A 16,020-nucleotide genomic window follows, 5' to 3' on the forward strand; every position below is an offset into this window, starting at 1 on the left:
ATTGTTCAGCACATCGCTAGACGTTGATCAAACATTCAGAAATAGCAGGACTACTGATATTATAATAAACTTCTAGACAACAGAATAACTGAAAAGGATGTGACTTTTTACGGGATTACAATCTGGCCAAAATCTAATGGTATCAACGAGCATTCTAGTAATTGTTTTGCAATTTAGCATGACATATCCTAGTCTATCTATTTTGCAAAGTAGTTGATCTTGACAGCTTTCCCGCATACTGGAGAACGGCCGTGTGTGTGTGTGTGTGTGTGTGTGTGTGTGTGTGTGTGTTCCTGATACCTATTAAGGAATTAACATTCTACTGGTTTTGAGTAAAATATTAGTTATTTCTATTTTGAACGCAATAATTGTCATGGGTTAAGGATAGCTATATTTGAGAGCGATGAACCGGCTGAATTTGGATTCAGATACTCCACGGTGGATAATATATTTATTTTGAGCACATTGATAGCTATATACTTAAGAAAACAACGTGGTCGACTTTACACATTATTTGCTTATTGTCGAAAATGTTTCATAGCACAGATACTTGTTTCTTATACCATAAACTCATTGATACAAATTTAAATAGTAAAATGCTGATTTTGCAGATTGCAATCGATGAAAATATTAAAGCTTGTGTGAAGACGACGCAAAGTTTGGCTCAAACATTTAATTGCCATGTTGATATCAGGCAAGGCTCCGTTCTATCACCTATCGTGTCTGGTTCTTAAGCGGTTTGAAGTTCCTTATGCATGTGTTGAATAGCACCATTACAATGCAATGTTTATTTATTTTATTTGTTGTATGCGGCCTAGCTGGTGATACATGATGAAACTGCAGTTCAGCTACAATGATTGATTGATGGAATAATGGAATACTAAGAGCTTTAAAACCAGTTTTGAGAAGACGAAGATCGTTGTTTTTTAATGGGATATATTTAAGACAATACAACAACTGACGATAGCTTCATGCTATAAATATCTTGGATGTGTGTTCTTTTAAAAAATTCTTGTTATATGTTCCAGAAAAACACTAAAATCGTAAGCAGTAAAGACACATTATGTTTGAAAGCCAAATTAAATCGCATTGATACATTTCTCCCAATCTACGTTTTCAATATTTCATACCAAATTAGCATATCTTCTAAACAATGGGCAAAGAGGTTTGGGTACAATTATGAGACTAATGAAACAGAAGCTGCGGATACATCTTTCTTAAATATGTTCTTGGAATCAATTTTTTTAAAATTGTGTTTATTTTCCTAAACTAGAGACAGTGCTAATGCAAAAGGAAGCTAATATAGGATAATTGAATACTAAAATACCAGATTCCCAGAACAAAACTATCGTTTACAGTTAACTTAGGCTGACCACTGTGAATCTTGGGCAAATCAAGTTTACCCTTCAAATAATGATGCCGAAGAATTGTTGTGCAATAGTTGATTGGAGATTTCAAATACAACGGCAAAGATACGGTTTTATAATAGGATTAGAAAATATTTCCGCTATCAGTATTATATACTTTGAATACTTGTTATAGTGTTTGTTCACGCTGTATATTCAATAGTGGAAGTTTCCTTATCATGGGAAACTAGAGTTAATAATATTTCTTAAATATAGCGACTGTGTCCTTTTAATGCACATCTTTACGATGAATATCACTTTGTTTGTTAACTTTCCAAAATACAGCAACTTCGAAAGATCCCTTGTTTCTTCATATATCTAAAGAGATGCCAATTATTGCAAACTTGAAAAATCCTTGTAAAGTTCATGTAATAATTATAATATCTTGGATAATGTTGCACTCTTCTTGTCAACATTTTTGATGTTGAATGAATCAGCGTGTAAATTATAATATTATAGCAGACTTTCTTTGTACAATATTAAACGTATTTTTGTAAGATCGGCAAGTGACCAATATTACAAGAATAAAGGTTATTATTATTATTATTATTATTTCTATTATTGCATGTTCATCTGCTTGTAGATTTGGTATGATGAAGATTACAAACTATTTCGGAAGGATTACAGACCTCTTTCGCCCGATGAACCAACCTACACGACCAATCCATTGACAGAAATTCATGATTTCAATACAGGTAATGTCTTCGAGTTGTAGGTCGGTTTATACGCGGGTTATGCACTTTTTTGTGTTTATGCCTGTTCAGTTTGGGGGTAGGCTTATATGCGAACGGGCTTATACGCGTGTCTATACGGTATTTCATTAAAATTTAAAGCAGAAAATGAGTTTTTCCAAGAGGTAATTGATATATACAACAACACATATCACACGTCAACAGACATCAATCCACTTGAACAAAGCAACAACGAAATTTGATCGAAAGTATGTATCAACATTTCGGTTATATGACAAGTGTTGAATTTCAAAGTGGCCAAATAGTTAGAATTTCGAAAAATAGAACAATATTTTCAAAGTGATTCCTTCTTATCTTTACTGAGGAAGTCTTCAAAGCCAAGCAAGGAATATTAAGTGAACTGGTAGTTTACAAATTGGAAGATTTAGATAGGTAGGATATTGAGGTAATATTGTTTGAACAATATATATCTCTATTAGACAAAAAAAGAAACAAATTTGGAAAGATTTTTAACAATAGAAGAATGAAAGACTAAAAATGTATAATTTCGTGAAATGGAAAGGATATGACCAATCGCTTAAGAATTGGGAGACAGTAACAAATATTATCATGTCCATGACTGAAGCAGGAAACATATATGACTGTCAGGGAGGATGAAAGTTCCTATTTTTGTGAAAATAAACTAGTGTTTAACGATGAAAAGTTACTGAAATGTGATAGATATGGAAAACAACCGTGTATTAGAAAACAAATGAGATAACACATGCATTTCGGAGAACTCCCTCTACCTCCTCCATGTACAGCACGTTTTATCAATTTGCTTTGATAGTGTTATTTTATTGCTGTATAGATATTGCTACACCACTTTCTCTGTAAAACAATTTTAACATTTACACTAGAAAAAAGTTTCCTTCCACATCATTCGTTAATTGTTTTCATATTAATATTGTAAATACTTCTAAAATGTTTGACGTTTTCAACTAGATCTGAGGTCATATGTTAACTTTCTTAGTTTAATTTTATAATACAGGCTTTTATTATTATCTCGTCCCTTCTTCATTTAAAAAAGTTTGTTGGTTATGATGTTTGAGTTCTGTTTTAAAGGATTATATTTTTAAGCCTGCAATCATAACAATTTTTTCCTCTCTTTTCTCTTTCTTCTTGTTAGGACATTCAGACTATTTTGTATTTTTGCGTGGTAGGTGTCCTTCCAACAATTTGTTTAGCATCCACAGGTAATAATTGTGATCTTTGTATTAATCAAACAATTCATATATATCAGTTTCCAGTCTTTTTTGTTTTCATTGTTAATCTGTTGACTTGAGTGACGAAAGTCTTTCTTCTATATTAGTCACTGGATAACAACTGTAGGCTCAATTTGATATTTAGTTTGCGTTTCCTTTGCTTCGCTGTCTATGAAAACTATCCAGAAATTGTTGTATTAAGGGGGATGTATTAATATATCATCTGTCTTATTTAATAAAATAGCATCCTCAGACTTATATCTCTACTGAATACATATCTTTTTACTATCAGTTTGAATGATCCTTACATCAGCTACACAACCTTATCTGTTTTTAGAATTGATTCATACTTTCTTTTTTTTCTATCTTTTTGCATACGTCTTGTATATTGGCTTACATATTCCGCGTCTACAGTATGACAAAAATTTATGAATAGCTTCATTCGTATAATTTCTTTCTGTTTAGTATCTTGAACATTAGCTCGTCGCTGTTCCCAACCATTAGCACTATTGACATCGTGATCGTTTTCTGTTTCGACATGTGTCTCTACCATAATATTGTTTTCTTATTCACTATTTTACTTTTTGTTAATTTCAAAATCTTCACCACCCACATAAATGTGTTCAGTTATTTAAATAGAGGAGAAATAAATCAAATGAAGAAAAAATTGAGATTTATGGGTAAATTAAAATAGCTTCATTTACCCAGAAATTGAAGAATATAAAAAGGAACTAACAGGAAGTATTTAATTTATTCATTGCACCAGTTATTTATTTGTGTGTTCCTGTTGCAAGTGAAACGTATGACTCGCAAACGGAACAACAAATAAATAACTGGTGCAATGAATAAATTAAATATCAGCATCAAATATGAGAATGGAAAGTAATAGATGTTTAAGGTATGACTGTAATGTGTAGTTTTGGTCGTTTTTTCCACTTAAAGATCATGTCCAGAGTTATTCAAGCTTAGTGATTTTTTGCGCCCTTTACACTTTTAGACAAAACCAGTTGAAAATTTGCTTCAGTGGGTCAAACAATTAGCAGTGACTTAGACCGCAGGAATCATCCTATTACCAGTGTAGCAAACCAGTTAAAGACACAGACGTTTTGTGGTACAATAAATGCGGTGAAAGACATACGTACCGAGTATTACAACATATTACACACTGAGGTTGAACAATCTAAAACGGATACAAAGTAGTTCTCTGATATATTAGTGGTCCATAATATCGGTTCTGTACAAGGTAATATTGACGAAAAGGATGAAATGAATGAGAAATAAATAATTGGTCTGGATCAAAGGTATACAAGAGATGTAGATGTGTCCATTACTCATTTGGACAAGAAGACGCATGGATTAAATGGTATATAAGTAAACGAAAATACAAAGACATTAAAAACTGACATTCCAAATGTTTAAAAGGGATGCAGATATGTCCATTACTCATTTGGACAAGAAGACGCTTAGATTAAATGGTATATAAGTAAACGAAAATACAAAGACGTTCAAAACTGAATTTAACACGGAAATGGACGTAAATAATATTGTAATGTTTTACAGAATGTTGACATTCTAAGAAGAAATAACGAAATCCGAATCGGAAGAATTTAATGACTAAACCGAAGTAATGCATGGTTTATATATATATATATATATATATATATATATATATATATATATATATATATATATATATATATATATATATATATATATATATATATATATATATATATATATATATATATTGCTTTATTGGTTTCGCACTGTACCGAGTCATGAGAGGATGACATTATAATTATTGCTGCAGACAAAACTCAATCTTTACAACGCGCTAAAGGAATCTACTTTTAAATATCCAGAATCGACGGGTTTGTCCATAGCAACACCTAAAAATGGCTGAAACTTACAAATTAAGGATTTATCACATTCTGCTTTATACAGGTGAAACAGCATAGGTCAGTCGGAGTAAAAAATTGCCATTCAAATGGAAAGTCGTACTTTTATTAACTTACCTTTTGCACCTAAATTTTACATAATTGGCTTTAGCTTTTATATCGAAACAGAGACAAACAATAAATATTTTGCATACACAAACAATCCACAAAAGGAAACTAATATGTACAGGGAAGGTAATACTCTTAAACAGTTTCTGCAGCAGTTATGATTCGAGAAGCAATAGATAATTGAATAGCATTTACACATTGCAAATTATTTGATCCTAAAGGAACCGATGAAAATAGAATTTTACACAACAAGGTGTCGAAGAGCACCAGATAAAAACATCAGAATTCAATGAAAACAGCTTTAGGTCACCTCACTACTTGAATAGAAGATCATGAGAACAAGGCTTTGTGTTTAAATTATCTTGATGGTGCTTTTTCACAATAATTATCTACCCATGATGATGATGGCAGAGATGACTTTAGTGATATTGATGATAAGGCAAAATCTGAAATACCAACAGAGCTAAAACTGAATGATTTATATCAGCCTTTTTATAAACAAGAAAAATATGAATACATTTCACGTCACTTGTAAGGTTGTCAGTGTCTATCTTGTATACAAGCTTTTGTAGGTAATGGTTCTGTCTTCAGCAAAATAATAGTAAACACGGTTACTCTTGGTAAATACCTAACTTCAAAGAAGCAGAAGATGGTACCGTTATGAGTTAATACCTAAATCCACAACATCATTTATCCCACAAAAGTCAGAACTAATTTTGGAAGTTTATTTACCAACATTGTAAGCCGATATAGGATTATTGTAACTGTTAGTTTCATTTGATGTTAAGGTGACAATAGATATTACAATGCAGTGGTGAACAGTTTGGGTAGAATGCTTGTGACACACATAACTATATTCGACAAAAATGATAATCTTTTCAAACAAAACGACTAATAAATTTTCATGACATATATTTTTCATTACTTGAAAACATTAGAAGTAACACGACTGAACAAGAATCATGATTGAAAAACCGATAACGCTATGCTCGCAATATGTGTGCGGAAGATATACATCTTACTTTGTATGGAAAAGAGTTTAGAACACCACCAGACTTTCAGACGCTATCAAATCACTGTCCTTTGTATCCATGCTTTCCTCAGGAATTCAAGTTTAGAAGTGTGCACTTGCAAAAGCAGTTGAAATGGCAGATGGTGGCAATTATCATATGTGAATTCCAAAATATTTGCTTGCAATACACTGCCATTACCTCCGAAACAATATCTCAATAAGTTAATGATAGGTACAAAAACTGGATTTTTTGTCTGTAACTATATCACGAAAGAAAATGAATCATCGATATAACAGACGGAACTCTCTGATAGTGCACTGAAAGTAAACGCCAGGTATGACCTTTAAAATACATTTGTGGGAAACCAAATACGTTGCGACAGGTATTGGCAACATTGAACATGGCATCGTCCTTTATGATGTTGTAAACATTTTTTTATTATCTCAACATAGATCCACAAATAATCTGTACCAGTTGCCATTAGTGTCATTCTGTCATCATATTTGTTTTCCTTAACTTGTTTTAGTGAAATCCCTACATCAAATGATAACTCTAACATTGTAAATCGGTTCGGTTAATTTGATCTTTTTGTTTTTGAATCTGAGTCTCACTATAACATCGTGAACATTTGTTATCGGAGAATGAAGATTTTATTGGATATCTGTACATATTTTAACTATTGTTCTCTAATTAAGAGACGCAAGTTGTTTTCCAGATACACAGTTGTACAGTAACTTTGTAAAATCGTTGTTAGTTTTGTGCTTCAAACTCGTATTTATTCCTATATAGGATTTCAGCCAAGTTTGCTTTACAAAAACGTAACTCTTAAAATCTCTATCAGTTTCAAACCAAATTAAAGATAAAGCCGAAGTGAATGACATTTATTTGTACTTTTCATTGTACAATATTGATTTGGTACAATTGTTCTTGTACAATTGTAATCATTTGTTAATTTATTTTGACGGAATTAGAAATCATTTTAATCTTGTACACTTTTTCAGGTACTCCTGGGTAGTTCATAAAGTTGGTGTTCTTGAATCTCTAATTCACTTTAAAAAAAAGTGTACCCATTATCACTAGCAAAATCTAAACGCGATAAATCTTTTTTATTTGCAGACAGGTCATCAGGTATTTATTGCAGATTGAAATTTTTTATTACTTCATTATCTGGCCGTCATATTTCTTTTACCAAAATTTATTTGTTTGCTCATGACCCAGTCATATAAATTATGTATGTCTTAGTGCATAATGAAGAACCTATTATTAATTCATCATACTTTCCATTACATGTTATCCTTTCATCTTTGTCTGCATATAATATTCTATAGACTTATGTGCATCTGAGTGGTATCATTCTAAATCCACCACTAATTCCACTCTCACTTATAAACAGGCCAAAATCTGTCAAAAGTTCTAACTCAACACAAAATATTTTAAAACTGGTATCATAAACAAAACCTGTTTCAGTGTAATACTGTGTTGGGTTATGGTTTATGGTGTTTCATGCAATACATTATGAATCTCATCGAAGATACCATACTCTATTAAAGTATGAATTTGCACATAATAGTAGTTTAGATCAACTAGCATTTTATGTTTGATATGTAATTTCTTTTGATGGTATTGTTCCAGAATCCTTATTTACTATCTACTCTTGTTTAATCAATTATTTTGCAAATATGTTTCCTGCAACTGACCGTTGCATTAATTTTTACAAAAGAAATTTAAGTAAGGAATTGCGAGAAATACGTTCTATATAATAAACTGAATGTAAAGAAAATTGTTTCTTTCATTTGGACTAGTCTTTCAAAAACATGTCCGTTTTATCAGAACATTGTGACTGATGTAAAAAGAAACAAAACTACTGACTCATAAGAATACACAGGTAATACAAAATAGGACACATCCATTTACTTTTCACGATCTGCACGTGCAGTGCTGTTGTGTATATCCTTTGTTTCACCTTAGCGTCAGCAACCTGTTACTCCCCATTCCTTGCTGAAACAAATCTTGCAATATTTTCAGGTGTGAGGTATATAATTGATAATTTGATGGGAAACTGCACAATCCTTCCATTGCTCAACTCTTCTTCCGACTCCATGATGAACATGACTGCTCGCAAAGTGAACGGTTCATATGTGGTGGAAATGAAAACTCCTAGGCAGTATTTCTATATAGATGAGAGTTTTACTTATGCAGGACAGGTATACACACATATTCTAAATAATATGCACCCAGTGTTACGTCATAATTACATAAAGTCAATATTTATGTGGCAGTAGATTGTGGTTATTATTTAGAAACAAGATAATATATAGCTGACTTTTGTCCATGAATGAAGATTCTAATTTAAAATAATGGGCTATAAAAAATAAATTGTTTATTTGATTATGACCTATGAATTTTCTAGAAAATGAGCCTGTGTACATTTTGAAGTAATTTTCCGATTGGTTGTTTGAAGTATTGCGCCACATGCAATGAGGGATGAATTGCGACATAGAGTCGTAATAGAGTTGTTGTTGTTGTTGTTGTAGAGTTTAACGCCATTTTTCATCACACGATAGGCTATACATGGCGGCCAGTATTAATGGTGGAGGAAGAACGCGGGAAAACCCCGGAAAGAACCACTGACCCACGAGAAGCTACTGGCAAGCTTTCTCACATACCCACATTGGCTGAACGTAATAGAGTCATGAGATATATATAAAGAGAGAAGTGAACAATATCAGTCTTTTAGTCGTGTTCAGTATTCATTTAAGAGGATTGATTTATTTAAAGTATTCTTTAGAATTACAAAGTTCTCTTGGACACTGGATTAAAATATTAATTTAGGATTATTGTGAATTCATTCGAAAACATTCTGGAATAATATCCTTGTAAATCATCAAGACTGTTAGATATTCCAGACTATTGGTATTTCAGCACATTCGAAACTCCACTGAAGTTCATGGACTATAAAATTCTCTCTCTCTCTCTCTCTCTCTCTCTCTCTCTCTTTCTCTCTCTTCTTTGGATGGCTTGACTAACATTACCATCATTTATTCATAGCTCCAGAGACAAGCGAAAATCTCCAACGCTTGTATTTTCATGGATTTCGCCCGTATTAATGGTGGAGGAAGATAATCCAGAGAGAGAGAGAGAGAGGGGGGGTGGGGTGGACTATTTGGACATTTCTATATTTAATAGTTAATAATCGATTTTTAGAACATTATAATAGGTTTAAGAAACAACCACAAAGGATTATAACACACTACAGTATGTGTGCCTCGTAACCGACAAATTTAACATATAGGCCTTGTGTCACTGGCTATTGAAACTATGTATGATTGATATTATGAACACTGTAGATAGATCCCAAGGAAAGCGTAAACATACAGTTATGACAAACCAGATTACTGTAGGTTACTTGGTACAAGTTCAGTTTTAATGTTTTCGTCCAGCGTAATATGTTTTTCTTTCTCACTCCAGATTTGTGCTTATTTTGTCATTTACGCACGAGAGGGGAATGGAAAAAAGAAATGATTACGATGTAATGGTGTACCATTTTAATATCATTTAGAAAACAGGGACTATTAATACTTTTTATCGTTATTTTCATATGTCATTTATGATTTATGAATGAGTAGAAATTCATTATTGATCTAAGGGCCTGCGGTTGAAAGAGTGTTTTTATATTCGTATTATGGCGCCATGGGCGGGTCACAATTTGATATACCAATAGTAGTGGTATATCAATTTGCTTTATACCAACACTTATATATATATATATATATATATATATATATATATATATATATATATATATATATATATATATATATATATATATATATATAAAGAGAGAGAGAGAGATGAAGGCTGTAAATCTGTACTAATTTAGTTTCCTTCCTACATTCGCCAAAAATATGTTCGCAATTATTTCTTATCGGCAGCAGACAGAGAGATGGATGGATAGATAGATAGATAGACAGACAGACAGACAGATAGATAGACAGAAAGACAGACAGACAGACTACAAGTACATGGAACATTAAATCAGTCATTCCTATATTTTTTGGTCCAAGAAATCGTTTCATTTTTAGCGTTGGGAGCGTGGTATGCTTGTTGACGTCTTCATTGCCCAAAGTTACAACCTTTACCTTGGATCCTATGTTGATTATGCCAACTCCACAGTGGAGTTGTCTTTCCTGTCGGTAAGTACTTAAAATTTTCCGTTCGCTATGTTCTGAATGCATATATTGTAAATAAATATATTTGTTATAATTTTGTCAAGGTTTTAGTTTCTAAAATTTTAATCATGCTGATAATTCTGTATTAAACAACTACATCCTCCATCATCTTAGTTGGGTCAGTGTCACGTTTCACAGCAAATGTGTTATTTTAATTTTTGCGGATGACATGTCATTGATAAGTCCTTCTTTCGCTGGTTAAAGGAAATTAATTCAAATAGGCGAACATTATGCCTTCGAGAATTATATCTATAATACGAAAAATCGGTATGCATGGTTTTTCATTCAACCACTTTCAAATTACCATCTCCTTCCTCTGTAGTTCTTAACGGCCATGCTCTTACATTTGCGTAGTTGGGTCATATTTTAAAATTCATTCGGTCCGACGATGAAGATATGATGAGACATTACATATTTTTGTGCACTCGTACAAAATGAGTTTATGTAAATTTAGAAATTTGTTCTTTGAAATATCAAGATTGGATTATTTTATATATATTATCTGCACAATGTACTGCGCTCCTCTGTGAACAGACTTTAGTGAATGTATGGAGAAAAAGAAAACAGTTATAGGTTATAATAATAGCCTTCGTTTGCTAAGATGAAACAGTGCCTTTAAAACATGTTTGTAAACTAAAATTATTCCGTTTCGAAGTGATGAGAAAATGCGTTTTCAATGATATTAAGAATATCATGTATTAAGAATTCTATCTGGAAATCTTTGTGGAACTATGATATTTGTTTAAAATCTCGGATTATGAATAGAGGGACAAATTGTTCTTTTCATGTCTTGCATAAGTGTTTTCTTAAAATAACCAGATACATTCTCTGCTGTTGCTGACGTGTCTGTATATTTAGATGCAAGATACCCATGATCTCTCATGTTCAAAATACTTTTATATTTTATAATTTAATTTAGATGTATGGGCTATGCAGTCTGAAATAAAGAATATATATATATATATATATATATATATATATATATATATATATATATATATATATATATATATATATATATATATATATATATATATATATATATATATATTAATATCAGTAATGGATTCATACCGACATTTAAAAAAAAATCATTAAAATGTTAAATATTCTGATTAGTCAGGCCCTTTTGAATTTAATTGTTACCAAAATATCGCTGCGGAAACATCTGTATGAACTTCTCCATTTTTGCACAGCGTTTTTTGGTTCATGCTTCCCTTAATGTAACGAAATAAACACTTTATTCTTAACTAAACACAGCGGGATACGAGTATCTCTTTACAATTAAGCCACGTTACGACTCGTGGGCTGTATCGATACAGTGAGAAGCATCGTTAACGTTTATTTTTTTTATAGTGACACTATATTTTACATCGTCACCATATATAACTCTAATATACAAATTTAATACATGCAAGAAGATAGTCATTAAATTTGCATGATGATTTAATTTAAAAAAATGAAAAGTCATTATTTCGAGTGACGTTTCATTGGCTTTTAGTTTAGTTTTTTTGTTGTTGTTTAGTTTTTTTGTTGTTGTTTTGACACACTATGACTAGTTTTAACAACGACATATAATGCACATTCATTTAAATGGTTGCCAATACAACAAAACATTTTCAATGACAAGATTAGAATAATACATATCAGATGGTGACATCAGTGGCAATAGGTCCCTCTACTCTACTCTCGTGGTGACTGATAATCGATCGGTACAATTTCTGTAATAAAGATAACAAACATTTTGTGTTTTTGGCTTTGTTTTAAGTCGAGTATTATATCAGTTGTGTAGAAGACGATCAATTAGATTTTTCTATATATAAATGAAATACGATGTTTCATCTTTCAGGCTGATTGGGTAGATATTCCGAATGATGGCACAGTGCAGGATGCTCCAAATGTACCAGTTAAAATGGAGCTATCAGCAATATCCGTGAGCATTTTATTGTTTCCTGATTTTAGTAATATATATTTTGACAACCAAACTAAAGAGCAGCAGCTGTGGGGGAGTAGTATAAGAAAATGGGGGTTCTGGGTCAACCTTTCATTACTGTGTAATGAAAGAGTGAGCAAGTGTTGTCCCATGGGCTTATACGACTGGGTCCTGGCTCACCTTGTGTCGTGATTGATGACTCACAGTCGTGATGGATGGGGGTTCTGGCTCACTTTGTGTTTCTTATTAGAGAATTGCTTGTAATGTAGTGAAGATGTATCTTCCGTGTTATCATTGGAATGTTGATAAGCCGAGTCTGCGTGAGAAGGGTCCTGAACCTGAATGGACTGAGGAGGAATCGCGTGAATGGTTAAAGTGTGCGAAGTGGTTGATAGCGTGCGAGAATAAGAATTTGAGTTATGTGCCAGCGATAATTACTTTGAGGAGAGTGAAGAGGAGGAAGAGCATGAGGAGTGGACGAGGTTTAGTCATCGCCATCAGCGTCCAGTTCAGAGGTACAATCAAAAGTATTATATCCAGAATAAGCTGAAGCGTTTTAATTTGTCGGATGTCCATCGAAATGATTACTGGTTGAATAACATCACTCGAGTACAGTTGTCGGATCGTAAACACTTTAAAAAACAATTGATTATGTGTTTAAGCGTACGTTTGAGAAGGTGGGTCTTTACGAGCATGCGGAGAAATGTAAGGCTGCTTCTGGGAAGAGTTTGTTGGAGAAGTATGATAAGATTATTTCTGAGGCGTTATGCAAGTGAGGGCAGCGGTGGGAATCCAATCGTTGAATTGTTTTGAATAGGCAAATCACTTGACAAGTGATTTTTTTTCTTTGGTAGAGATGACTTTTTCAATTCAGAAGATGTCTTGGCTTGTTTGTTTCTTGTAATTCCTGTTCATAGATAGACACGTGGATGGATTCTCCTGAACAATCTTTGAGGGTGTAGGTGATTAGAATTGATTTTTTAATGGTATCAACGATGAAGACATCCGCGGTCCAGTTGGGAGTGTATCCCTTTTCGAAGGTGGATTTTTGACTGCTGATTCTAACGCGATTCCCTATTTTGAATTTGGATCTGAAAAATAAGGCCTCTGTGACTTGTTGTTTTCCTCGTGGGTTTTGGGAGGAAGTTTCTGCGGGGGGAATGCTTCCATGGTAGGTATGATTGCTGTGGTCGACGCGGTCTGGAAGAAAATTTAAGTATCCGTTAATATTATTGCTGGTGAATCTTTCCCACATGCGATTTTTGAGAGCTCGGTTAAATCGCTCACTGACAGAGGTCTTGAGAGGATTACGAGTGCTGTACAAAGTGATGTTATTTTTTTGGAAACACTGTTTCTACGGGAGATTTTCCTTGTCGACTTCCTACGATGTAGTCGACGCAGTACCATCCGCAGGTGCTATCACTGACGTCTTAAAGTTGTAAGGAGTTATAAACTGCTCCCTTACGGGATTATTGGGTGGATGTAAACCAAACGACTCGAAATACTTGACATCGTGTGAATGAGGCTCATTGACAATAAAGACCGCGTGTGTACTCTGACCCTGGTAATAATTTTGGTGATTCACAACTCAGCTCTCGTGGGGATAAATCTGTTCTGGAAGTTGATCATTGGAGAAGACGCCTGGGAAAGTGGGAGACGCTAAGAGATGAACGAGATTAAAGTTGTTTAAAACCTTTATTTTCTCATGCCTTTTCTGCGTGTAGTGCCTGGTGCTTGAGATCCTTTACCAATGCCAAGCAATCCTGGCAGTAAGGTTCCAGAGATGTCCGCGAGCAGAGGACCTATACATCCTCCTTGTTTGGACAGCTGCATCGCGGGCAAGTTCAAAACGAGTCCTTTTCGAACTTTATGTTTAGCGACTAAATTGAACTGACGCTGGGTCAGCATGAGTTGATCAGTTTCTATCAGGGCTGAGGCTTTAAGTCGGACAGAGACAGGTCTTTATGAGTAGCAGCCACAGCGATACCATTTTTCTGTTGTGGAGACAGCGTGGCATCCACTGGAATGTATGACATGGTGACGCTATATGAAATACTCTGATTTTTTTTCGTTTTTTCTTACCGAGGTTAAAATAACCGTTAGAGGAGGTCACCAGAGATCGTCTATTTCTACGCATACCATTTCCCATGACTGCTTCTTAGGTAGCTCCGGTAATGGCTCCTGTAGCTTCAGCGAGTCCTAAGGGGGCTAAGATGTCTTTAGAAAATAACTTAGGAACCATGGTTTTGATGAAGGGAACGATGGCGGTGGCAAGGGAGCCTCTGTGCTGTCGTCGTCGTTGCTGAGTTGTCTTTTTTCTAGGCATGTTGTTCGACAATGAGGTTGTGGACCACGAGGTTGTCTATACAAGGATATTCATTTTCCGATGAGAACGTCCAGTGTCATGAATCGGTCTGAAGTGACCAGGGCGTAGAAGAGGTAATCCGCTCCTGGAGTCACTGTACATCGGATTTCAATGTCCGCTGGAGAGTCTCATAGACGTTCGGAATGTTTGGAGACATCGAAGTGGAAGATGGGATACAAATTAGTAAAATCGTCCAGATAAACTTGTGTGTCTGTGTTGGCCTCTTGATACTTCTGCATGGCCTCCATCAGCACCATGTAGGCTCGGGAATAATTTCGTGTACCTACTGCGAAGTTGCCCTCGAGTTATCGCTCGGAATATTGTCTTGAGTTGGTGCGGACGTGATTGCAAGACAAACCCACGTTGTTAAAGATGTGCTTATTTTGAGCTTCATCTGCACGTTGAGCAGCCAGTTGAAAGGCGACGAAAACATGTGTGGGAAGTTCGCTGCCTGGATTGGTGGCCACTATCTACGAGGTAGTGACGTACGCCACCATAAACTGGTGAATGTAGATACAGTGTTGTTCGAAATACAGTTTCTTAGTGAATCGGGTTAATGTCGTTTCCAGTTATAGCATGTGTGCAGTTGAGGGTGTGATTTTAGGCATCTGCTGACTCAGCGGCTCTGTGCATGTATTCAGTGGGTGAATCACTTTCCAACACCAGCGTGTGCTGGACACCTCTAAAAATGGCGTGAATATCTCACCACACTCAGAAAATACTGCTGAGAAGAAGTATCATGCAGATCTCACGGCTGGTATCGGTCAGAGAGCGTTAAGCGGCGAATCCCACGCTATAGCCTACAGTACACGCAACGAGAATTTGGTTCTGAAAATGTTTCAGGTGACTGGACCTGCATTGCCCAAAGTCGCCACGGGAATCAGATCTGTAGTTATGGGATACTCGTTGCTCACCGCTGCACCTATACTGGTATCTCTGAATCACCACATGTTAGTAACACAGAATCGTATGTAGTCATCGCTGTACATGATCAAATTCAGAATGGTGCTGGCTTGAGTCAAGTAGCCATTGATTTCTTCCACGGTTTGATTGTTCAGCTGATATTGTGCAGACTTGAATAACGACCACCCGTTATTTTGGAGCGTGATCTGATCACCGGCTGCATAGTCTA

At 34.6% G+C, this 16,020-nt stretch overlaps 1 protein-coding gene across 1 annotated transcript in view; it reads left to right on the top strand.

Annotated features, from left to right (window-relative positions):
* LOC149806717 (uncharacterized) overlaps positions 1–16,020 on the top strand; it is a 109,270-nt gene that overhangs the window by 40,475 nt on the left and 52,775 nt on the right. The window contains exons 8-11 of the mRNA XM_089956882.1: positions 1,990–2,101; positions 8,387–8,565; positions 10,444–10,554; positions 12,440–12,523. Of these exons, the coding sequence (XP_089813008.1) occupies positions 1,990–2,101; positions 8,387–8,565; positions 10,444–10,554; positions 12,440–12,523 (486 nt within the window). The remainder of the gene's footprint in view (positions 1–1,989; positions 2,102–8,386; positions 8,566–10,443; positions 10,555–12,439; positions 12,524–16,020) is intronic.

The sequence above is a fragment of the Sinohyriopsis cumingii genome, chromosome 1, assembly GCF_028554795.1.
Source record: "Sinohyriopsis cumingii isolate HCF-2022 chromosome 1, ASM2855479v2, whole genome shotgun sequence".
Lineage (NCBI taxonomy): Eukaryota > Metazoa > Mollusca > Bivalvia > Unionida > Unionidae > Sinohyriopsis > Sinohyriopsis cumingii.